General features: G+C 35.0%; 1 protein-coding gene across 1 annotated transcript; it reads right to left on the reverse strand.

The window, feature by feature from the left end:
* Positions 1-967: 967 nt before the first annotated feature.
* On the reverse strand, positions 968-25,121 carry LOC117328862. Its single transcript, XM_033886446.1, has 3 exons — positions 24,773-25,121; positions 4,930-5,014; positions 968-2,201 (listed from the first exon to the last, which is right to left on the reverse strand). The coding sequence occupies exons 2-3, from the start codon at positions 4,988-4,990 to the stop codon at positions 1,780-1,782; spliced, it is 483 nt and encodes a 160-aa protein (XP_033742337.1). The 5' UTR covers positions 4,991-5,014; positions 24,773-25,121; the 3' UTR covers positions 968-1,779.
* Positions 25,122-26,047: the final 926 nt, after the last annotated feature.

A 26,047-nucleotide genomic window follows, 5' to 3' on the forward strand; every position in this document is an offset into this window, starting at 1 on the left:
AACCAAGCTATTGATCAATCGTGAATGCACTGTTTCATGGTTTTCCCAAGTGATAATTCAGCAACAATTTAATTATCAGAAAAAGCTACTTTTAAGCCACAACTGCTTTAGAGTGTTATATATCTCATATAATTCGGCAGTTATGGCTCCCCATACATGCATGGCTTCTTTTACAATTCGTTGTTTTGAGAAACATTGGTTACAATTGTCAATTGTAGTGTGTCACGGAATTCTCTGACTGACAATTTACAATTCGTTGTTTTGAGAGTCATTAGTCGCAGTTGACAATTGTGTTATGTCTCGGACTGGCAGTAGCCATTGGTTCAGGTGATAGAAGTTGGCATGATGCTCCTCTCGCCAACTTGGTAACACATCTAGGCGATGTTGATTATATATAAGGGTTATAACTCATGGGAGTACAAATTGAATTTATCAAACTAGTGTCGACTCGAAAGGAATGACACTATTGTGACGTCATTTTTTTTTAACCAATAATGATGCTGCTCCTATAAAATTGAATCATTATGTGCCTTTACATGGCATTTGCAAAAGGTTGTTGTTTATTCATGTATGTCTGGTGACATAATTTACGTCGACATTCATATAAGTTTGAATAAAATTCTTCACGTTGTCCCCTTTGTTTGATCTTACCATCAATACTTTATCTCCTATCAGTTCAGAAATACGTCGTTCTTCAATATCTCCTATCAGTTTCAGTTATTTACTATATCTTCGTTTCTTTACGTTAATTTCTTATTTCTAGGAAGTTCGGAATAAACATGTACGAGGTGTATATGGTTACTCTAAAGTGAATTTATACTCGTAGTTGTATACGCCAAAAAAGGAGAATGACACATTTCGTAATAATGTATCGAACATGGTAATGGTGAAATGTCTCGGTAATATATGTGGTATAGATCGTACGTTGAGTGACGTAGACGTGTGTGTAGAGAGCTAGAACACAGTATCAAATGTTTCACGTTTTATTGAAAAGTAAAACGACAACAGCAGTTACATCCATCACTCAGGAGAAAGGTAGATTTTTACATTTAAAGAAAAGAAGAAGATTTCATCTTGATTAAATATACTAGTAAATTGAAATTAATATATTCAAATATTACAAATAGTCTGATATCCTGAACAGTTATGAATTTAGACTAAAGACACTTTTTGATAAATTTGAAAATTGGAGAATACACTACCACAGTTAGTATTGACCTTTCGTACTCAGGTCCTAAAAAAGGTATCGCACCCACAAAGATGATGTTTGGAACAATATTTTCATTAACAGTTTCATATACATTATACCTGTTCCTGGTACTTAAATCCCATTTTGAAATACATTGCTGTTCATTGAAATAGAAAAATAGCTTTTAAAATATGTAAATATTAATAAATTTAAACAGTTCTATCTGAATACAGGGAGGCAAACGGTATTTCCAGTCAAACGCGTGCTATGTACAATTCTCACACTCTGTACCGAATTCCTTGCTTATATCATCTACAGCATTTATTCTGTGTTTTAATGAAGTCAAGATAGTTCCGTCCATGTGTTTATCTTCTCTGTCTTCTCGGTAGCGTTAATGACGACACTGCCTGGTAATAGCCATCTCGTATGTGTGTGGATAGCATTCAGAACTCACAGACTCCAGCCGATTTATAATAATATGATTCATTTGTACTGCTTTGATACCGTATATATTCCAGTGTTAAAATTTGCCTCCCAATGTCAATATATGATATATTATGAGATTAATTGTAAAAGATATAATTAAGAGCCTAATAAAGATTCGCATATGAATTTCTGCTCCGTCGTTCCTGACGATAACTTGGCTGCTGAACACGTGACAGCCCGTTGTACCAACCACGACCATACCAAGAGCTCGGGGTGAACAGGCCGTAGTTGTTTCTGTTACTTTTGTAGTTTACTCCGTCACCGTATGTGACGTAAGGTGTGATCCTTTGACTACCGCTCCACCTTCCCGATCTGCCAGTTCCGCTCTGACCCCATGTACTACCTCTTCGGAATAGATTGAAGAGCGTGTTGTCGTTTGTTCGGCTAGTTTCCGATCTACCCCAGTAGTCCTGAGGATATTTCGGAGCTACTCTTTTCTCAGAAGATGGGGCACTATCCATGACTAAATCGTCATAGAATTGTCTTAAATTGTTATAGTTGTAATCTTCTTCAGCTATTCCAGCATCTATAAACATAACACAGGTAAATTCAGTTCCCTTCTCGTTTTACCTGTCTTGCTTAAAGCCTCTCTTTGTTGTTCGTAACATATAAATCATGACAAATTACAAGAATATGTTGAACTAGAACTGTAAGCCGATGGCTGACTAATACCCCGCTCCTTGTTATTTGCAAAATACGGTATCATAGCACTGATACTGTAATTTGATTTTTCACTAATTTAGAATTAATTTTGCATGCAGAGGCCAGGAAATTGCGGCCATTTTGTTAAAATATGAAAGTTAGGCTACAAGAGTGACCGGTGTCCCATGATGTACATACATACCAAATTTCATCAAAATCAGACAATATCTAAATTTAGACCAATCAGAGACCAGGAAATGGCGGCCATTTTGTTAAAATGTGAAATTGAGGTAACGAATGTGGTCGGTGTCCCATGATGTACGTACATACCAAATTTAATCAAAATCGGACAATCTGTAAATTTGAACCAATCAGAAGCCAGGCAATGGCGGCCATTTTATCAAAATGTGAAAGTGAGGTTACAAGAGTGACCGGTGTCCCATGATGTACCGACATACCAAATTTCATCAAAGTCGGACAATATTTAATTTTCGACCAATCAGAGGCCTCCATTTCGTTTTCATGGCAACACCGGTTTTCGAAAGTGGTACCTTTGTGTTCGCCTTCCCTCGAAAAACCAATTTTCGCCCAAATCGGACAATATCTAAATTTCAGCCAATCAGAAGCCACGCTATGACGGCCAATTTGTTTACTCGATTTCGAAAAAAAGGGCTCTTGCACCCCTCCTAACACACCCCTATACTCGTGCAAAGTTTCATTAGAATCCGACAAAGAGTTTTCGAGAAAAAGTCCAAGGCGAAAGAAGAAGAAGAAGAAGAAGAAGAAGAAGAAGAAGAAGAAGAAAAAGAAGACCGCCGTTTGCTTTAGCATGGTTGTCATGGCAACAAAACCTATTTAGTTCTGCTCGGCATATCCTTATAAAACCTATGTACCAAATTTGGTCAAAATCGGACAATATCTAAATTCCGACCAATGATCGGCCGCCATTTACTTTACATTTTAGCATGGTTGTCATGGCACCAAACCTATAGAGTGCTGTTCGGAAAACCCTATACACCTATACACCAAATGTGATCAAAATTGGACATTATGTAAGTTTTTATCAATAAGAGGCCTAGACTGTGTTGCCATGGTGATAGTTTTGGAAACTATATGCTTTGTTTACTTACAACATTTGACCAATGATGAATGAAATCGGGCTATAGCTCTTTATCGAAAAAACTATTTATAGTGACCAGTTATTACAGCAACCATAATTTTGAGAAAACAGGTTTCCTGCACATCTATACATGGTCCTTTATTTAAGCATTGAACTGTTACCAAATGGTAGTATACAGTCGATATGAATACAATTTGGGTGACAGATAAATAGAATGTCGCCCGTTAATTGTATTCATATCGACTGTATACTACCATTTGGTACAGTTCAATGCTTATATTTACATTCATAAAGTTTTTTTTATTAACTGTTGATTATGACGCGTTTAAATTTGCCGCTTACCCTATCACTGACGTCATCTAGTTCAAATACCGGAACAGCCGACATTTCCAGAAGGAATAATATAGTCCCTCGTGTCGCTATTAATAGCAAACACATACAATAGTTTTGCACAGATTTGGCTTTATTTTCTATTTCATATACGTTTGTAGATATCGTCAAATTATTCACAACTGCATAATTTCTGATTGTTTAAAATCCAAGCCGTTTTTCGGCGCAATGCTATACGGTTAGCATTTAGAAGTGATGCGGCTTTGAACGGGTATTGTGCAGGACAGACTCGATTCCTCGGAAACACCTACGTTTCAATCGACTGGATTTACGTTATTTTCAGAAGAATATCAGTTCTTAAATTCTAAATGAAAGTCGTCTTGACAGTAGGTGAGAACGATTCCAAGGATACATTTGTATTTCGTTCGAAACAGATTCGACAAGTCTAACCAGTCATATCTTAGCAGACGATTTTCAACTTCACAGGGGCTCGATCTTGTAAGGTAAGCCTTTGACATCAGTGAATAACCACAAAACTAAAATTCCATATACATACACAACCGGAAACCATGTCGATACTCCCGATTTTTCACGAGATTTTCTTTATATCAATACTGGACTTTTAATGTAAATGTTTAATGTCGTGTCTTGCATTTCTGAAAATTCGGAAACGAGCCCCTGTGAGTGTGACGACATTGACTTTGACAATTTGATAATTCCTAGATCAAGAACGGCGCTTATAGTTATTTTGTGATGACTAAATTTTGTTTAGATTATAAAATATTACTCTCATAACTTGTGAAGTTGCTTTATTTTTTTGTTGTGGATTATAAATGCTAGCATTCGAAAGCTCTCCAGGCTGAAAGTAACTGGCGGCCATTGTTTTGACCTGCAACACCTGGGGCTGTATTCCTACTCTGACCGAATCACTGTAAATTGTAGTATATAGTCTCATGAATACAATTTGGTTTACAAGCGACATATAGGCAAATGCAACACAGAATGTAAATATATTTGTGTGAAATTTCATTGGAATCGGTACACCAGTTTAGGAGGAGATGTCGGGACATTTTATTTACGGACAGACAGACAAGCTGATTCCAGTATACCCCCTAACTTCGTCTGGAATATCATTGTTGATATCAGGATTCCAAATATTTACCTGTTGTGACGTGTAGTAATATTGACAGGTACACAGCCAGGTATAGTAGTGTCTGGTCCATCACGGGGAAGGTTTCTAGGGCTACCTGTAAAACACAAACCACGATTAATGGATTTATTTCAACTTCTAAGCTCTGTGGAGAGAACAAGTCTGCTGACATATACTTTAACATGAACATGCAATAATATTTCTGTATTCGTCTACATCTGAAACAATATACCCCCCCCCCCCCCCCCCCCCCCCCCCCCCCAAAAAAAGTCCTCTATTAGACATGATATTGATTTTATTGACTTATTAAAAGGTCGCAAGACAAATAAATGCAGCACTATCAACTTCGCTACGGCACGTTTTATTAAAGAATACCGGATAGTGTCACCTGGCATAATACCTGATAGTGTCACCTGACATAATACCGGATAGTGTCATCTGACATAATATCGGATAGTGTCACCTGACCTAATATCGGATAGTGTCACTTGGCATAATACCGGATAGTGTCACCTGACATACCGGATAGTGTCACCTGACATAATACCGGATAGTGTCATCTGACATAATACCTGATAGCGTCACCTGACATAATATCGGGTAGTGTCACCTGACATAATACCGGATAGTGTCATCTGACATAATATCGGATAGTGTCACCTGACATAATACCGGATAGTGTCACCTGACATAATACCGGATAGTGTCACCTGACATAATATCGGATAGTGTCACCTGACATAATACCGGATAGTGTCACCTGACATAATACCGGATAGTGTCACCTGACATAATACCGGATAGTGTCACCTGACATAATACCGGATAGTGTCACCTGACATAATATCGGATAGTGTCATCTGACATAATATCGGATAGTGTCACCTGACATAATATCGGATAGTGTCACCTGGCATAATACCGGATAGTGTCACCTGACATAATACCGGATAGTGTCACCTGGCATACTAGTAATACCGGATAGTGTCACCTGACATAATATCGGATAGTGTCACCTGCCATAATACTGGATAGTGTCACCTGACATAATACCGGATGGTGTCACCTTACAAAATACCGGATAGTATCTTTTGACCTAAAATCGTAATTAAACTGTAGGAAGATTCCATAATCACCGATCCTATCACAGCGCGAACTCCCATACTTCAACAGCGGTTGTCCAATTAAATTGTCCAGTGTGATCACAAATTATCTGACTTATCATGTTAGGCATTCTTAAGACTATTCAATGTACATGTATCACATTTGAGACAGAATGTAGCTTACTCTTTCTCGTCTCACTTCCTAAGAAATAAAACCTGTTATCAAGATATGTATCAATAATTCACATTGTTTATTAATGGTTTGATCGGGAAAGATGACAGCAGCCTTTTAACGAAGGTAACACAGTTAGTCCTTGTTTTGTTTCAGGGTTATCGAACTATTGATATAACTAGTAGTGACGTCACAGTAGTGTCTATTATCTGTACGTCATGTCGTTAGGACGTAAATTGATGAAATCAAACAAAAACTTAATCTGTACCCATATAATATCTTTTTAACACATTCTAACATTTACTGACACAGGACACATACGGGAAGTGAGTGGCTCTATTTACTAGAATCGGCCTTCACTCGTTTTGTTTTACAATTTCAGATGTAGATGTTTGTTTAAACGTTAGACATATGTTTCTACGTTTGTTTTATTGCTAAAAATTAAGAGAATGAGTGCTTTATGAACATCAATCATTATGATATGACTAACTTGTCACTTTGATTTCCTGGTGTACTTTGCAGATTTCCATCATTTGTGATGTCGATTAAGAATTCATTAAACATGTCTGGAAAACGTAGATTCCTCACTCATTTAAGATGGAGATCAGAACCATTTGTTAGACTATATGGTTTGGTTTGACATTTTTGAGCGTCCTATTAACAGCTAAGGTAATTTAAGGACGGGCCCTGTGTTAGAGCACATAGATCGTCAACTAGCACGCATAGCGGAAACAGAGACAGATGAATTACATAAATACAAGTAAGTTACAGTAAAAAGGACAAATTCTCATTTAATGGTTTTTGCCTTTAATGTATGCACAGTCAAAAAAATGAGCTTGCTACTATTCCGCCTGTCTGCCGGCAAACTTGCTTTCTAATTATTGGATACAATGTCAGAACTTCAGGGTTGCATTGTACTTTTCTGTATAATCCTGATGTTATTTATGTTATAGGGGAACGATTCCTCTACACAAGCCCACAAACATAAGAAGGTATACATCCTTAACCCATCTCAAATTAGTATGGACACACTAACGGCGTTTTTACAATTTGCACGTCAATGTCTAAAAGCATTGTAAATATTCATTATTGATTATCTAGCCGATTGTACTACATATAATGTAAAGATTTAACTAACGGGGTCGGTCCCATCATTGACAGCTTGTCTGATCATTGGGGGTAACCTCATCTGATGACAATCAGCGCGTTATCACCGTCCCGTTTGTAGGTCCATATGTTCCAGCTCGGCCTCACCTGTGAGGAGCCTTTTCAGTTTTGCAAAACTTTGGAGGGATCAACGAGCGACTTAATGTAACAGCATGTTATTGACATTTGAGTCATAATACACTCCCTTATAACTCATAGTGAGTGTACACGAGATACGGTACACGAGATGTTCCTATTCAGTGTGAGCTATTTATATACTGTACACGAGATGTTCCTATTCAGTGTGAGCTATTTATATACTGTACACGAGATGTTCCTATTCAATGTGAGCTATTTAAATACTATACACGAGATGTTCCTATTCAGTGTGAGCTATTTATATACTATACACGAGATGTCCCTATTCAGTGTGAGCTAGTTATATACTGTACACGAGATGTTCCTATTCAGTGTGAGCTATTTATATACTGTACACGAGATGTCCCTATTCAGTGTGAGCTAGTTATATACTGTACACGAGATGTTCCTATTCAGTGTGAGCTATTTATATACTGTACACGAGATGTTCCTATTCAATGTGAGCTATTTAAATACTATACAGGAGATGTTCCTATTCAGTGTGAGCTATTTATATACTATACACGAGATGTCCCTATTCAGTGTGAGCTAGTTATATACTGTACACGAGATGTTCCTATTCAGTGTGAGCTATTTATATACTGTACACGAGATGTTCCTATTCAGTGTGAGCTAGTTATATACTGTACACGAGATGTTCCTATTCAGTGTGAGCTATTTATATACTGTACACGAGATGTTCCTATTCAGTGTGAGCTATTTATATACTGTACACGAGATGTTCCTATGTATGTTGGTGTCTTATTATACTGTAAATACACATATTCCAGAGGTACTATTTTTTTCGCGTTTGAAACATTCCGCTAAATTATGATGGTGTTGATTATAGTTTATCTACATTGGTTCCTATGACAATCATTGTTAGTACGTTAATTGTACTTTATCTACATTGGTTCCTATGACAATCATTGTTGGTACGCTAGTTGTAGTTTATCTACATTGGTTCCTATGACAATCATTGTTGGTACGTTAATTGTAGTTTATCTACATTGGTTCCTATGACAATCATTGTTGGTACGTTAATTGTAGTTTAGCTACATTGGTTCCTATGACAATCATTGTTAGTACGTTAATTGTAGTTTATCTACATTGGTTCCTATGACAATCACTGTTAGTACGTTAATTGTAGTTTATCTACATTGGTTCCTATGACAATCACTGTTAGTACGTTAATTGTAGTTTATCTACATTGGTTCCTATGACAATCATTGTTGTACCGCTAATTGTAGTTTATCTACATTGGTTCCTATGACAATCATTGTTAGTACGTTAATTGTAGTTTATCTACATTGGTTCCTATGACAATCATTGTTAGTACGTTAATTGTAGTTTATCTACATTGGTTCCTATGACAATCATTGTTAGTACGTTAATTGTAGTTTATCTACATTGGTTCCTATGACAATCATTGTTGGTACGTTAATTGTAGTTTATCTACATTGGTTCCTATGACAATCATTGTTGGTACGTTAATTGTAGTTTATCTACATTGGTTCCTATGACAATCATTGTTAGTACGTTAATTGTAGTTTATCTACATTGGTTCCTATGACAATCACTGTTAGTACGTTAATTGTAGTTTATCTACATTGGTTCCTATGACAATCACTGTTAGTACGTTAATTGTAGTTTATCTACATTGGTTCCTATGACAATCATTGTTGTACCGCTAATTGTAGTTTATCTACATTGGTTCCTATGACAATCATTGTTAGTACGTTAATTGTAGTTTATCTACATTGGTTCCTATGACAATCATTGTTAGTACGTTAATTGTAGTTTATCTACATTGGTTCCTATGACAATCATTGTTAGTACGTTAATTGTAGTTTATCTACATTGGTTCCTATGACAATCATTGTTGGTACGTTAATTGTAGTTTATCTACATTAGTTCCTATGACAATCATTGTTGGTACGTTAATTGTAGATTATCTACATTGGTTCCTATGACAATCATTGTTGGTACGTTAATTGTAGTTTATCTATATTGGTTCCTATGACAATCATTGTTAGTACGTTAATTGTAGTTTATCTATATTGGTTCCTATGACAATCATTGTTGTACCGCTAATTGTAGTTTATCTATATTGGTTCCTATGACAATCATTGTTGTACCGTTAATTGTAGTTTATCTACATTGGTTCCTATGGCAATCATTGTTAGTACGTTAATTGTAGTTTATCTATATTGGTTCCTATGACAATCATTGTTGGTACCCTAGTTGTAGTTTATCTACATTGGTTCCTATGACAATCATTGTTGTACCGCTAATTGTAGTTTATCTACATTGGTTCCTATGACAATCATTGTTAGTACGTTAATTGTAGTTTATCTACATTGGTTCCTATGACAATCATTGTTGTACCGCTAATTGTAGTTTATCTACATTGGTTCCTATGAAAATCATTGTTAGTACGTTAATTGTAGTTTATCTACATTGGTTCCTATGACAATCATTGTTGGTACGTTAATTGTAGTTTATCTACATTGGTTCCTATGACAATCATTGTTGGTACGTTAATTGTAGTTTATCTACATTGGTTCCTATGACAATCATTGTTAGTACGTTAATTGTAGTTTATCTACATTGGTTCCTATGGCAATCATTGTTGTTACCCTTATTCATCATTCCGTTAATCTGTTTTAATTTGGTTTTGCGCTAAAATTAAGAACGCTTAATACATCAGCACGTTTTTGCTAATTGCTTTGATGTTAAGACCAGCAACATGTTTTTTTTTTTAGCTCTGTACGGGTTTTATCTCTGGTTTTCAACCCTGGGCATGGCCAATTATTTTACCCCGTCTTTGTTGCTTTGCAAAAATAAAGTCGGATATGAATTTAAAGTAATTGATATGTTTAATGTCTACTAGATATTACCTTGTGATTGAAGTTAGGTGTATTCTATGATAGCAGCAAACAAGCTGCAGACTCTGACCAGGGCCATGCCGACATAAATTTATATTTGTCTTAACGTAGATACTAGATAGTATTTCATTGTTATCGATTATTCGTAGAATGCTAAAAATGACATTTTCTAGAGAGTTTCGCTATTCGTGTGTAAGCCTGTGGATTTGAGCACTTACTAAACCTTAGAAGTTAGTTGATGTATGTATACACCAATGTATTGACACAGCAAGATGAACACGTCCTCGAACGTACGATGGTATTTCTACAAAGCCACACGTCAGAAAGGGAAGTCCCACAAATGGCTTAGAAGAACATGGTGTTAACTAAATGCATTATGACAATAACTGATCTTCGCCCGTCCCTAACAACTATAAATGGCAGAATGTGGAGGAAATTAAACACGAGAAGTGATTTCCGGATTTACAATACTTTAAATAGATCAAGTACACATCAGTGGCCACGTTTTTGTTTACAGTGACAGGATTTTGGCGCGGGCGTGTAAATAATAAAAATGGGATGTTAAAGCAAAGGTTACTGTAAATTAAGTGTAACATCGGACGAAATAAATCATGGCGGTGTTATCATTGGATAAAACAGACTAAGGCGTGGTATGATGACACGTTTATACGTCATTATTACGTGGTATGATGTCACGTTTATACGTCATTATTACGTGGTATGATTACACGTTCATTTGTAATTATTACGTGGTATGATGTCACGTTTATACGTCAATATTACGTGGTATGATGTATGATGACACGTTTATACGTCATTATTACGTGGTATGATGTCACGTTTATACGTCATTATTACGTTTATGATGACACGTTTATACGTCATTATGACGTGGTATAATATCACGTTTATACGTCATTATTACGTGGTATGATGACACGTTTATACATCAATAGCTATAACAGGTAATTGGTTAAATTTGAAGAGAATTCCAAAATTGCAATTTTAACGGCAACAATAGAGTTCGAAGCTAAAGTGACAAAAAACAACAGGGGATTGGAAATATCACTCAGGAATATTGTCTTTAAAGATTCTAGGATAAATCGCATAACATCATCATTGTCATTATACCCGGGTATAGAATTTAGCTATCTATATTATCGCTATGTTCCATCATTTACTATTAACAGGATTTAAGGATTAACTTCAATACGTTTTTATGTCATGGAGGTATAACACCAAGCGGTTTATGATGAGAATACACTCCGGCTTTTTGTTTTATAACTCCATTACATAAAAATATATTTAAATAAATCCTTATAATTCTATCTATACCCTACAATAATTCGCTTTATTAATGGATTGTTTTCTCTCACGTTTCGCTGCTCAATCCGCCAATCAAAAGTGACGTTATAAACGGCGACCTAATGTTTTACGGTATGGACTGATAACATCAATTTCTAAGCCAATGGAACTGCTTGTTACAAACAGGATTAATATATTGTTTTAATGTGTTCGAGACGTTAATGTTTTATTTTTATTTCTGTATATTCCAATTCAAACACGTCAGGAAGAACTCGCGTTTACAATTGCATTTGGATCAGATCAGTATTATACTGACTGAACAAACGTAAATAGTAAACGTTCAGTAAGGCCATCCGGGTAACTCCTGTGTAATACGATGTGAACAGCACAGTCTTTATCTACTATGTTAAGATTATTTATAACTATACATAATGACAAAGTTAATACGTATTGCATATGTATATGAGTATATATTTATTGCAAGATTTACGCTTAGAGGTGTTTTATTTCTAGATTGACACGTTATTAGATTGATCAATCAATACATTGTAGTATTTTATAGTTTCATTCGGCTAGAACCAGCAATATACTGAGTTATGTCAAAACACTATTAATGTTTTCTATTATTTTAGTGTACTCAAATTTTAGCGAAAAACCGAAGAAATCAACGCAAAGAAAGTGTTATTAGATTATAAAAGATAAATCAGCGGAATTGTTTCAGCCGCTAAAATAATATTATCGTTAATATATGTACGCTTACAGTATTTGTACCTTTCCTCTTCTCGTTTATTACTCCGAGTTTTATCTTAAAGTGACATTTCTACGACATCGTGCATTTGATCTACCATCCTTTAAGATGCACTATTGGGAATTTAAGTCCGAATGGTGCTTTTGTCTCTAGACTATAAATGGGGATATCGCGTGTCCTAATCCTATTGGGAGAGGTAGCGTGCCAATGTTCGACTGTAAAACAATCAAAATGAACAATCACGAGGAATTATTTTAGAATAAGGTAGTTACGTAAGCATCTCAGCTCATTCAAATTACTTGACATTTTGTAAAATGATCCCACTAAATAGCCATTTCACCTCAGTATTTTAAGATAACTGTAAATTGATAGAGTTTCATATGATAGTACATATTCCTTCCAAGTGACGTGTCTATAGAGGGAAAGTACAGTAGTAGAGTGGAAAGTTCATGTTGGCCTGGACTATCAGACTCGGAGATGGACAATTAAATATGTCTTGTTTTATATATAAAACGCTTATGTATCACCGTCGATTCTCTATTGTGTTATTATAACTTGTTAATTGATAAGCAATTATCATGGACAAACATGTAAGATTGTTGAGAATACTATTTCAAGTACGAATGTTCTGGCTCCGGCTAAAGCCACCGAAAATCCCTACATCATCTAACGGGGTTTAAACCATTTGTAGGATTTACATTCGACGATCAAAGAGATGGTTTCATGCATATTGCTCCCGAAACGTTAGTGCTGCAGTAATATCCGTTTTAGTCGCGACGAAACATATATCTGTGGATCACATTTGGGTTTTATGATCTGATATGTCATCAGATCCCATTACTTCCTTTGGTGCTCCGAACAAAATGCAATTTGAATTTCAAAGTGAACCATAACAGTCTGTTGTCGTGTTGCATTAAAGTGTTAATACAATTTTGTTATGTGAAAATGTCAAGTACACGGAAACGTGCTACAATCCAAATACTTGGAGGTATTATTTATGATTTGATGAATATTGTTCATAACGTACATATCTTAGCAGCATTCATCTCGATCTCGATCTCGATAAGTTGAAATACACAAAGAAACCGGAAAATTCTAAAATAAACACTACAGCAAGAGTTGCAAGTAAGTCTGTTAAATGGAGAAATGAAAACGTAAATATTATTAGAAATAATCTTAGTGTTAATATAAATAATCTTATAGATATTGGTAATAGAATTGCCAGTTCACAAAATGAAGTAAATGGTGTTATTGATGATTTTTGTAAACTTGTTAATACATGTGTTTTACCTTATTGTGACGTGCGTAAAGTGTGTTCCAAAAATGACAATATGAACGTTCAACATAGCTCTAAAAGGTCAGATGACAAGCCATGGTTTACAAATGAATGTAAGAGAAAATATTTTGACTATAAACATGCATTGGGAAACTTCAACTGCTCTAAGTCAGAAGAAAAGTATCGTATCCTTATAGAAAAAAAAGACATTGTACAAAAGACTTGAAAACAGGTTGAACAGACAATATAACAGACATGAAGGTAATATGTTAGATCTGATTTGTAAAAATAACCCAAAACAGTTTTATAAGTATTTCTCGAAAACTAAAAGTAGGACAATGCAGTCTAATATAGAATTGGATGAATTATATGCACACTTCCAAAATTTAAACAATGATTACTTTGGCAATGGTGACGTGTCAATAACGGCTGGTGAGACAATTTTCGACGAATTGATCTACAAATCAGTGAGGATGAAGTGGTTGCTGCAATAAGGAATCTGAAAAGGGGTAAAAGTTGTAGTGAAGATAATATTTTAAATGAATTTTTTATTGATTGTGAGAATGAGTTGCTACCATGTATTACAAATGTCTTCAATAATATTTTTCAGTCGGGCTTTTTTCCAGAATCTTGGTCAAAAGGTTGTATAGTTCCAATTTTCAAAAAAGGTGATATCGATAATCCGAATAATTACAGAGGTTTGACAATAATAAGTTGTATGGGCAAATTATTTACATCTATTCTTAATAAGAGGCTGATGAAATGGGATAAACAGTATGTAATAACGGATGCTCAGTTTGGATTTAAACCTAGTTTTCTACAAATTATGCTATTTTTGTTCTGCAAACTTTAATTAACAAAACTTTGAAAATACAAAAAGATTATACTGCTGCTTTATAGATTATAAAAAAGCTTTTGATTTAATTGATAGAAGTCGTTTATGGTCAAAACTTATAAAACAGGGAATTGATGGAAAGATGTTAAAAATAATACAATCTTTATATGATAATGTGAAGTCTTGCATCAAACATAATGGAGTATTGTCAGAATACTATAGAAACACGATTGGTTTATTCCAAGGAGACATTTTGTCGCCTATTTTGTACAGTTTATATGTAAATGATTGTGAAATGTGTTTTATTAGAGAGAACTGCCAATCAGTTGAAATTGATTTGATCAATCTATGTTTAATTACGTATGCGGATGATACCGTTCTGATAGCAGAGTCACCACAGTCACTTCAAGAAATGTTAGATGCATTGTATTTATATAATAATGAATGGAAATCGCTTAATGTTGATAAAACTAAAATCATGATATTTAGGAACGGAGGTAGACTGCGTGACAATGAAAAATGGTTTTATAATAATGTAGATATAGTTAATGTTAAGTAGTTATGAATTTAATTATCGTGGAATGTTGTTCAATTATAATGGAAAGTTAAAAAGAACTCAAATTCATGTTGCTAACCAAGGTAGGAAAGCTTACTTTGCCATAAACAGTAAGTTGAAAAGTCATTCATTTAATATTGAGACACAATGTTCTGTGTTTGATACATATATTTAGAGTACCGGTATACTAGGATATGCAAGTGGAATATGGGGGCATCATAAAGCACCAGACGTAGAAAAAGTACATACTATCTTTTGTAAAAGTTTACTTGGAGTTAATAAATCTACATGTAATGATTTTCTGTATTTGGAGTTGGGCAGATTCCCGTTATATATTACTAGGAAACTAAAAAATGTTAAGTATTGGCTAAAACTGAAAAGTACTTCAAATTGTATATTAAAAGCATGTTTGGAACAGAGAATTGAGTCGCATGATGAATGGATAATTAACATTGAAAATGAACTTGATAAAGTAGGACTTTCTTATCTCTGGCATGAAACTGCAATTGGTTGTTATACTTATAGTGTTATAGAAAACAGAATTAAGGATGTGTATCAGCAAGAAATCATTAATAGGATTAATGCTACATCACGAGGAGTAGTATATAAACATTTAGTCGATAATTTTTGTTTACAATTTTATCTAAGTAAGCCCATTAATAGTGTTTTTTTTTTTAAAAAGTGTCTAGCTAAATTAAGACTTTCGTCGCATAATCTAAATAAAGAGTATGGCAGAAAACATAATGTTCCTAGGGTTAACAGATTGTGCGCTTGTTGTAATTTAGAGTAAATTGAAGACGAGTATCATTTTTACTACAATGTCCATTTTACTCTGATCTTCGTCAAAAATTATTATTACAGAAAGCAAAGTGTTTTCAAATTAGTCAAATTATTAAGTGTGAATAATGTAAAAGAACTGGTAAATTTATCCATTTAGCTTTTAGAGGGCAGAAAAAATTAATAGTTAATCATTATTTTGTTAAACTAATGAGATGCATAAGCTTACAATATCATGTTGAACACTCTCCGACCATGTAACTGTTTTATTGTATATATATGCATTACCATGTTGTTATTTTCACTTATGGGCCGATAGGTCCTTGGAATAAATTGAATTGAACTTGATCTTGAAGCATTATACTAAATCATTACACTTTTTCTATATACCATTTGCATGGCATATATTGTTGGGGTGCTAACTCACGATACCGTTAAATATATTAAAAACAGCATCTTCGCTAGCCAAGGTGTCTGATTTCGAACGTTCGTGGATTGTAACGTAATCACAAACCTTGGTTAGCGAAGATGTTAAAAGAGTGGCATCGAAAGAAACACAAATCAAATATGGTACGTTTCTGAGCTTGTGCTACATTTTTTTTTATTATACATTAGAAAATATCCATTTAATTTTCAGCCATATGTGTAAGAAAGGATGTAGCTCCATTTTTGTCAAAAAAGCGCAAAAAAAATGTTTGGAGAAAAAACATTATTTGCACCATGATGATTGTAACGTGTTAGAGATTTATAAATTCCAACCTAGACTTTTTCATTTTGAATATCTTTAGAAAAGGAGATGACAACATGTTAAAAATCGCATCCACCACCTGGTGTAACGATACGGGTTATACACAGGCAGCGACGATGACCGTCCATTTGCCCATCATATTGCTCGACTAGACCCGGGCAATATGCATTTATTTAAAAGTGATTCTTATCCCTCGGACTTTGACGGATGGTGACTTTGCGATCTAACGATGATGCTTTGAATGATGGAAATCAGAGACATATGATGGAAATACATGTATTGTGTTTATTTTGTAAATATATATATATATAAACTTTTTATTTTGTTTACAAATAGCGTAAACCTAGCTTATATACGTATGAATATCAGCACATTGAAATCAGTCACAAACGGAAACATTTAACAACACATAACCCGCATTTTTTTTTAATTTAGTAAAAATAATCCAAAGATAGCCCGCATCGGCAGATAGCCCGCACTAGACATCTTCTTCTGTAAAAAAAATCGTATAGCCCGCGGGCAATACGTAGGAAATTACCGTAGTCTGAAAGGTAAAAATATCGTTTCCATTGCAGTATGGTAAAAAAATGTCAAAAAACATATACAAAATGCATTTTGCCAACAAGGAATGACTCCTCAATGTATCGACTTTATCTTGAAACATTTTGCACATATCTATACCAATCTCCTGTCCTACCATCATTGTAACAACTCCGATGTATCACGGTTTAGAACAATGTTTGTACATGTGTTGATATGTAAAAACCTATATGTCTATCTCCCAACCCTGGCGTCAGCTTTCCAGGAGAGAAAAGGCAATACCTTTTGGGAAGTCTCAAGTTAAGACACTTCTTATAGACATAAACATAAACTATTATTGCTATCCATAACTACCTCCAGGAACTTAAATAATAAGTTCAATATGAAAAACAACATTAAAAGGACACGCTTTATTTGTCCACACAAAGCGCACGCACACAGCAAGAGTGTCTACGAAGTCCTCTATCACCAAACTAAACATTTAGGGTAGCTCACCCCGACAAATGCTTTGTACGAACACAGTAAATGTAGTTTCTCAATGGAAGTTTCCTTTTTACTATTGAATAAGGTTCGTTTGTAATTATTTCCGTATACAGAGGAAGGTTTTATTGGTCTCGAGTTAATAGTAGGCTAGTAGATAAAAGTGTTCGTGATCATGTTTATTGAGAAATAGAAATCAAAACCTGTGATGTGAAAAAATCGACAGATTATTAATCCATCCGCCCCAAACCATTCACAGCCAGACATCGAATTATCAGCAAGTAATAATTCATATTCGTTGCATAAGTGTTTCCTATTAAGTTAAAGAAAATTTATATTCATGCACGTGAAAATACATGTATTTGACTTTTAACTTATCAGATCAATTTTTTATATTACATAATTTTGACGTTTCAGCATTATTTGTTAACGCTTAAGCTCTATAATATAGTGTAATGTCTAACAGCACACGTATCCCATTTTATCAGCACCTTTTGTATGACGAACACTTTCTGACTTTAATGGCACCAGGGGTACCGTTCCAGCCGTTAAAGCGAAGTAATAAAACATTCTATTAACGTCGACTGATCAGTTTATTCTTGATCAAATCAGCGCATGACTTCTGGGATTAAGATGACATTTGTATTGTAACTGAACAAAAGCAGAAAATGTCTTTATTCTAAGACAGAGTTATCGCCATGAGTTTGTCATTATGTGCCCAATAAACTACCAATTATTTTCTCGTCTGACCTTTGTCGCGCATCGCCATGGAAGGATATTGTCTAGGGGCTCGTGTGAGGCTGGATTGCTCGTAGAGATATTTTTGTACAATCTTCTGTTGGGGGCACGCTGAACTATTAACGATCTTATTTATCTATATCTCATCAGCTGGAATCCTGAAATATCATTTGGAATCCTGAAATATTTATTAACATCATGAAAAACTTATCCAATCATATATATGTTAAGATATTGTTACTGGGTTTCCCTGTAGTAAGTATTGGTGTTTTGCGTCCATTCGATATTATTTTTTACTATTGGACTGCCTTGATTTGTCATTTATACTCATAATAGATACCCGAACTTTGAAATCAAACATCACTTTGGGATGAAGATGTATGGAGACTATAACAACAGCAGCAGTCCAAAGTTTATATTTACATTCCCTTCAACTGTTATTGTATAACATATTTTCTTATCCAATTAAAACTAGCACTTTACAGTTGTTCTATGCATGACCAACACCCCGAGGAAAGTGTTTTACTTGTTGAATAATATTAAACAACTGTTCTCTTACCTGAATAACCAAAACATAATCAGATCTAGGCCATTTAAATATCAGGTCCAGAAGACCCTTATCTAATATATGTTATCAGACCGTTCTGTAGCAGACGGCGGAAATCGCGATCAGAAGGGCGCTTCATCATAAATTGAATATTTTACATCGTTTCTTACTGTTAGCTGACTTCTTGCAATTTTCTAGCAATTTTCCTGGGAAACGGTGCCAGGTAACGATATTTATTTCTTACCAACAGCAGGTAAAATAATCATTTTGAATTGTCAGCTTCCCCATGACTACAACTTTCACGTCATGGCATCCGTTTTACTACAGCAATTAAGACAATTCACTACACATTAACTGTAAGATATTTAGCTATGCCTTAATTGATTTTTATACAAATACATGTATATCAGAATAGTAAGACAAGGTCTCCCCCATTATTATTTTTCTATAGTTACTAATGTGTAGCTGCTTGCCAAAGCTATTATGACTGTACACTGTTGTTATGAGAGTTGATGTTTTCCAAGAAAGGCGAACGCCATTTCTAAAATGTTGTCTACTTTTTAGAAATATAAATGGTACGTATTCTAAGTGTGCAATGCGGTTGCTTTAAATGCTATTTTCTTAACCACAATTAGAAGAATCTAGCTTAAGATGTTGACTGGTACTCATTTTTATTTTAAACAAGTGACATTGTTTCACTTTCAATCTTTGGTGTCTGTTATCTAGGACCAAATGTTTTTCTTGTATACATGTATAAAGTTGGGTGTCAGACTTGATAATTCATATTTTCAAGTACGTATATTATATATAATACGGCCAATTTCAATTCTAACTAGTCTCTGCCTTGTCTTTATCGTTGTATGTATTTGGTCCAACAAGCTTGTCCTCACGACGGTCATGTATAAATACAGACCCAATATAGTCAATTATAACATAGGTATCGCGCTTTAAAATATGGCACATCTGGTTTCCAGTTAAAGGTATTGTTGTAATTGACACTGTAAATTTGGAACAATGAATAATGTTTTCCAAATATTCGTCAAATTTGTTGATTACCAAGCAGTAAGAGATGGCGGCCAATGCATACGACATGTCCTGCAGATCATTCTATTGCATAAAAGTTCTTTGGAAGTTGTTTAATACATTATGACATGCAATATTAGTGTCAATTTATCACCTAATCAAATGGTCTATCTCCTTGTACTGTGTCTATAAATAGGGCCTGAGATGACGTGAGATATAAATGGCAAATCGGATTACCAAACAGCTAATTCTTTCATAAGGGATAGGGGACAGTATGAAAAATATCATTTCTCTTTAATATTACGTATCTTTATGATATCAAGATGGACACATATCTCTTTACAATGTCATTATCGATAGTGACATTGTAAAGAGATATGTGTAATATAATATCAAGATCTACATACATATCTTTATAATATCAAGATCTATATGCATGTCTTATAATATCAAGATCTATATGCATGTCTTATAATATCAAGATCTATATGTATGTCTTATAATATCAATATATATATATGCATGTCTTGATAATTTCAAGATCTACATTCATATCTTTATAACATCAAGATCTATATGCATGTCTTATAATATCAAAATCTATATGCATGTCTTATAATATCAAGATCTACATACATGTCTTATAATATCAAGATCTATATGCATGTCTTATAATATCAATATATATATATGCATGTCTTGATAATTTCAAGATCTACATTCATATCTTTATAATATCAAGATCTATATGCATGTCTTATAATATCAAGATCTACATACATGTCTTATAATATCAAGATCTATATACATGTCTTATAATATCAAGATCTATATGCATGTCTTATAATATCAAGATCTACATACATATCTTTATAATATCAAGATCTACATGCATGTCTTTAAGATATCAAGATCTATATGCATGTCTAGATCTACATACATATCTTTATAATATCAAGATCTACATACATATCTTTACAATGTCAGTACCAACAGACATATCTTCATAGTATTAATACCGACACACAACTTTATAACCTACGGATCGACAAACACATTTTACCATGCCACAATCTACTAGCATATCCTTATAATATCACTATCGAGGGGATATCTCTTATATCGACACGGTAGCTTACGGCACAACCAACAAACCCACGATATTATGAAATCATTAAACATTATCACCCAAACTGATGGGTTCTACACTTCCTACTACAAATGAGAGTGAGCCGTGTCCAGGAGACCGATTGGACAGTTGGCCTATTTCCTACAGGATCACACGCATCAGTGCTGATACGTCTGACGAGGTTAGCTTGATAACGTTCTTTAGAAATGTCACTGGATGTAGTCTTATTAGCGGAGTATATCAGAGGGGTGTTAGACACGTATCGGTTTATTGTAGGTTTCTCAGATATGTAATGATGTTCAGGGCCACCACACACTTCCTGTACACGTCAGGATTTGTAATGATGTTCAGGGCCATCACACACTTCCTGTACACGTCAGGATTTGTAATGATGTTCAGGGCCATCACACACTTCCTGTACACGTCAGGATTTGTAATGATGTTCAGGGCCACCACAAACTTCCTGTACACGTCAGGATTTGTAATGATGTTCAGGGCCACCACAAACTTCCTGTACACGTCAGGATTTGTAATGATGTTCAGGGCCACCACACACTTCCTGTACACGTCAGGATTTGTAATGGTGTTCAGGGTCATCACACACTTCCTGTACACGTCAGGATTTGTAATGGTGTTCAGGGCCATCACACACTTCTTGTACAGGTCAGGATTTGTAATGGTGTTCAGGGCCACCACACACTTCCTGTACAGGTCAGGATTTGTAATGGTGTTCTGGGCCACCACACACTTCCTGTACACGTCAGGATTTGTAATGGTGTTCAGGGCCATCACACACTTCTTGTGCACTCCAGGATTTGTAATGGTGTTAAGGAGACACTTTCTGGGTTATACTGACAACAGAGACAGCAAAGTACTTAGGCGAATGTGTACCATGTCCATATATATTTTTATCATGAAGTTTCCTTTTCTTCTTAAATATGCCCTGCATCTCTCAGAGTTGATTCTATGTATACCGCTTTAAAATGTGTACTCATGTGATGAAATTATATATATGTACATGTATATAGAATAAAGTTGAAATGTCCATGTGACGGTAAATAATAATAAAATAAAAAGCCAAACACAGATCTGCTGTCTCCTTAGTACTTTCGCGGCTACATTGTGCCGCTCTTCAGGGGATGTGTTTGGCTCTATATGTATATATATAACGTCAACGGATACGCTACACAGGATTTCAAAAAGTGCGGACTGACAGGGGAAGTTTCATGCTTATCATCATACTGTGAATTATTTAATTTCGTTATGAAGTATGACCTTATGCCATCAATATCACTATCCTTACCCTATTAGGCCTAAAGGGGCCTCCACGAGAACACCAGAAGGGAGACACTTATTCTTACGTGTCTTCATCAGTATTCATTCATCACTTTCCATTTCACACCACCAATGTCTTCGTATCTTGCCTTTCCTCAATTCGGGACAACTTTGGCTACACCGGGGTGTTTTGTGGACATTCTCTAGATCTATATATCTTGGTTTCGCCGGGGTGTTTTGTAGACATTCTCTAGATCTGTATATCTTGGTTTCGCCGGGGTGTTTTGTAGATTACCTCTAGATCTATATATCTTGGTTTCGCCGGGGTGTTTTGTAGACATTCTCTAGATCTGTATATCTTGGTTTCGCCGGGGTGTTTTGTAGATAACCTCTATATCTATATATCTTGGTTTCGCCGGGCTGTTTTGTAGATTACCTCTAGATCTATATATCTTGGTTTCGCCGGGGAGTTTTGTGGACATTCTCTATATCTATATATCTTCCATGACATGGCGTATCGGCTGTGTATGTGTTGGCGATATATTATGACATTATACCTCATATATTTATATTGTTTCATTTTTAATGTTTTCGCTTTATCCACCCTGACAGTAAACAACCGTAAATATCAATGCAGATTAAGTGGTTTATACGTTACACTTGAGCACGGTCATGCCTTAACCAAGCTATGGATATGGTTCGTTAACTTTAACAGATCTGTAATCCAACTAGAAGTGTGTATCAAAAATCAATATATATATAGCTTATCCTTTCAAATTCACTTCCTGGTGGAGTTTCCAGAATAAAATAACAACGTAACACAATCATTAACCCTATCTGAGAAATGCGCTATGACCATGGAAATACTTCACAATCGACTGTACGCATTTGTTGTAAGAGAAAGTGGCATATCAGAAAAATCTCACGATGATTTAGCATTTGTTATCAATCTAATTAAAATCTAGATGGTTATTCTCACTACGTTTTGGATTAGCCAATCAAATGACTACTTCCAGAATCTTGAAAGTGAATTTTAGATGTCGGAATTAGCATGACTAGAGTGCATAGCTTGCATAATCTGTCAATTTGTTTCATGTCTTTTCGTCCCAAAACGCATATAGCTATATTTACATGCTGTACCGAAATGGTTTGCTTCAGATGCATGCTGTGACGAAATGATTTGCTTCGAGGTCATCGACAAATAAACAATTCGCCCTGAAAGTGAAATACACACATCTCAAAGGTCACCCCGACGTGACCTTTATATAATGTTGTTAGATGATCATGTAACGTAGTGAGAATGACCATCTATATTTTAATTAGATTGCATTTGTGATAAGCGAGAGAGTGGCCCATCAGAAAAACTCTACAATAATCAAGCATTTGTTGTAAGAGCTAGGGAGTGGCCTATCAGAAAAAATGTAATATTACCCGTCATTACATATAATAAAGCATAGTACATTTCTCTATCATATACAGTCGGTATATCAACGATATATAGGAGCATAGTAATACTACATTGACTCATAGAATACAAACAAATATGATGAAGAGGTCTTGAGTAGTGACTGGACTTGTCACTAGAACAAACATGAGGTTATGGCATAGTTCAGTATAAATATCATTAAAACAATGGAAGGTGAAACAGAAAAATTATGAGAGTCATGAAAATTACGGTTTTAATATCAATATAATCATTGGAAGTGAAGCATTGATATTATGATAGCTATGGACAGTGCAGTAGTGGTCAGTTTTAGAGAGTGAATAATTGATATCGTAATAGCTATGGACAGTGTAGTAGTGGTCAGCTTCAGGGAGTGAATCAATAATATCCTAATAGCTATGGAGAGTGCAATAATGTCATCATAACGGAGAGTGAATATAAATATAAAATCATATATTTAAAATGTAGTTATAGTTACTATTTACAGAAGTCCGAGTTTCCTCTGGCCCTGACACCATATGTCTGGTGGCCAGAGGAAATTCGGGCTATAGTTACAGTAGCAATTGAGTAATGCAATAGTATTTATCGTCACAGCTATAGGCAGTGTAGTTCTCACTTGGTAACAACTATGGACAGTACAGCAGTAACATCACGACAAATCCATTGAGAGTGAAATTTCATAATAAGTAACATATAAAAAATCAGTGAATATGTTACCACGCCAATAGTATAACAAGTACAAAGAAGACAAGAAGACGCCTGGATCTCTCCCCCCCCCCCCCCCCCCGCCCCCTCCAAGCTTTTTTTAATATCTATTTTAGATTCAATATCCTCTGATAGTCCAAGGACCATAGATCCATTGATTACGTAGCATGAACTTTCTCTATGACCAATTTAAATTATGTTATTTGTTTTTTTCTATGGAACAACATTAATTCTTTAACAACTCGACTTAGTTGCATTTCAAACATCAGATAAATCTCTTACCTGGAATGAGTTTCTTTGAATCCTGGTTTCGTTAATGGTCCGGTAACTTGAGTGAGTTGAGACGTCACCTGAGTTGACGGGGTTAATATCGACTGATAAAGGTGAGTATATATTATCTATTACCACGTCCCAGCACGCGCTCGCCTTCCAAATGAAGAATGGATGAATGATTGCGCACAGCTTATTTCTACAATACACGGTACCCCAAGAGAAATGAAATCGACAATGTTCATTGACAATCGGCTGCACGTGACGCTGCCGTCAGTGATTGTGGGAGAGGATTTGGTTTGTAGCCGACATCCTACTAGTATCGGCGTGCGTGGTGCTGTGACGCCGGACTGGAGAACGCTACAGGTCCTACTACAGCAGCAAAGGCAAAAATATTAAATGTGATACGGTCGCACCCTGATTACCACGTGATATGAAGGCGTTGTTGTGATCCACACCTTCATACCGATTTATTAACATGTTGATACTAATACCAGCTTTGACGTTTTCTCCGAAGACGATAATGACGTGTATCGTGCTACTGAAGTTCCCTCGCATGTTTTTGTTTGGTGATCAATCAAAATGATCCCTTTAACAATGATATTATAGTGATCGGTAATTGTGATGTGTGTGGCTCGATCTCTGACAGTATTAACTGGAAATAGTCTAACTACATCATTGTTCAAAGTTGCCTTTATTATCTTTATTTAAAAAATGAATTGTTTTATAATTACTGGATCTGGTATGTCTACTGAGCTTGACTTTCCGTGAAATAACTCAGGAAATTCTACTTCAAAATTAGTATATATGTATTTTTGTGCCTTTCACATATTCAATACAGAATAGTTCAACATATACTAACAACAAATGCTCTCATGTTTAAAATAGGCCTGGTGAATAGTCCAATATGTAATCTATGTAATTTAGAGCGAGAAACGATTATTCATATTTTATGGGAATGTCGAGAAACACAAAGATTTTTGCAAAGTGTAGAAACACTACTTGATGCTCTCTTTATTCCATTCCAATTTAACAAAAAAAGTTTCCTTTTTGGTGTTTTTGTAAAAAATAGGAATATTACAACAAATAGATTGGATAATGAAATTTGTATTATGATTAAGATCTATATATACAAGACAAGGTGTCTACATAAAACATTAAGTCCACATGCTCTGATTAATTTTATTAAAGATTTCTATATCATTCAAAAATATATTGCTAATAGCCAAGGCGACCAGTTACAGCAGAACTTTGACAAAGAATGGAGAAAATTGGGGAAAATTATTA

Source organism: Pecten maximus, chromosome 6 (genome assembly GCF_902652985.1).
Source record: "Pecten maximus chromosome 6, xPecMax1.1, whole genome shotgun sequence".
NCBI classification, from domain to species: domain Eukaryota; kingdom Metazoa; phylum Mollusca; class Bivalvia; order Pectinida; family Pectinidae; genus Pecten; species Pecten maximus.

Bases quoted from the DNA above. Each gene is read 5' to 3' on its own strand.
- LOC117328862 (XM_033886446.1), bottom strand. From the start codon at position 4,990: ATGGACCAGACACTACTATACCTGGCTGTGTACCTGTCAATATTACTA. The intron at 2,202-4,929 runs GTAAATATTTGG...TTATGTTTATAG, and splicing joins ATTACTACACGTCACAACAG to ATGCTGGAATAGCTGAAGAA.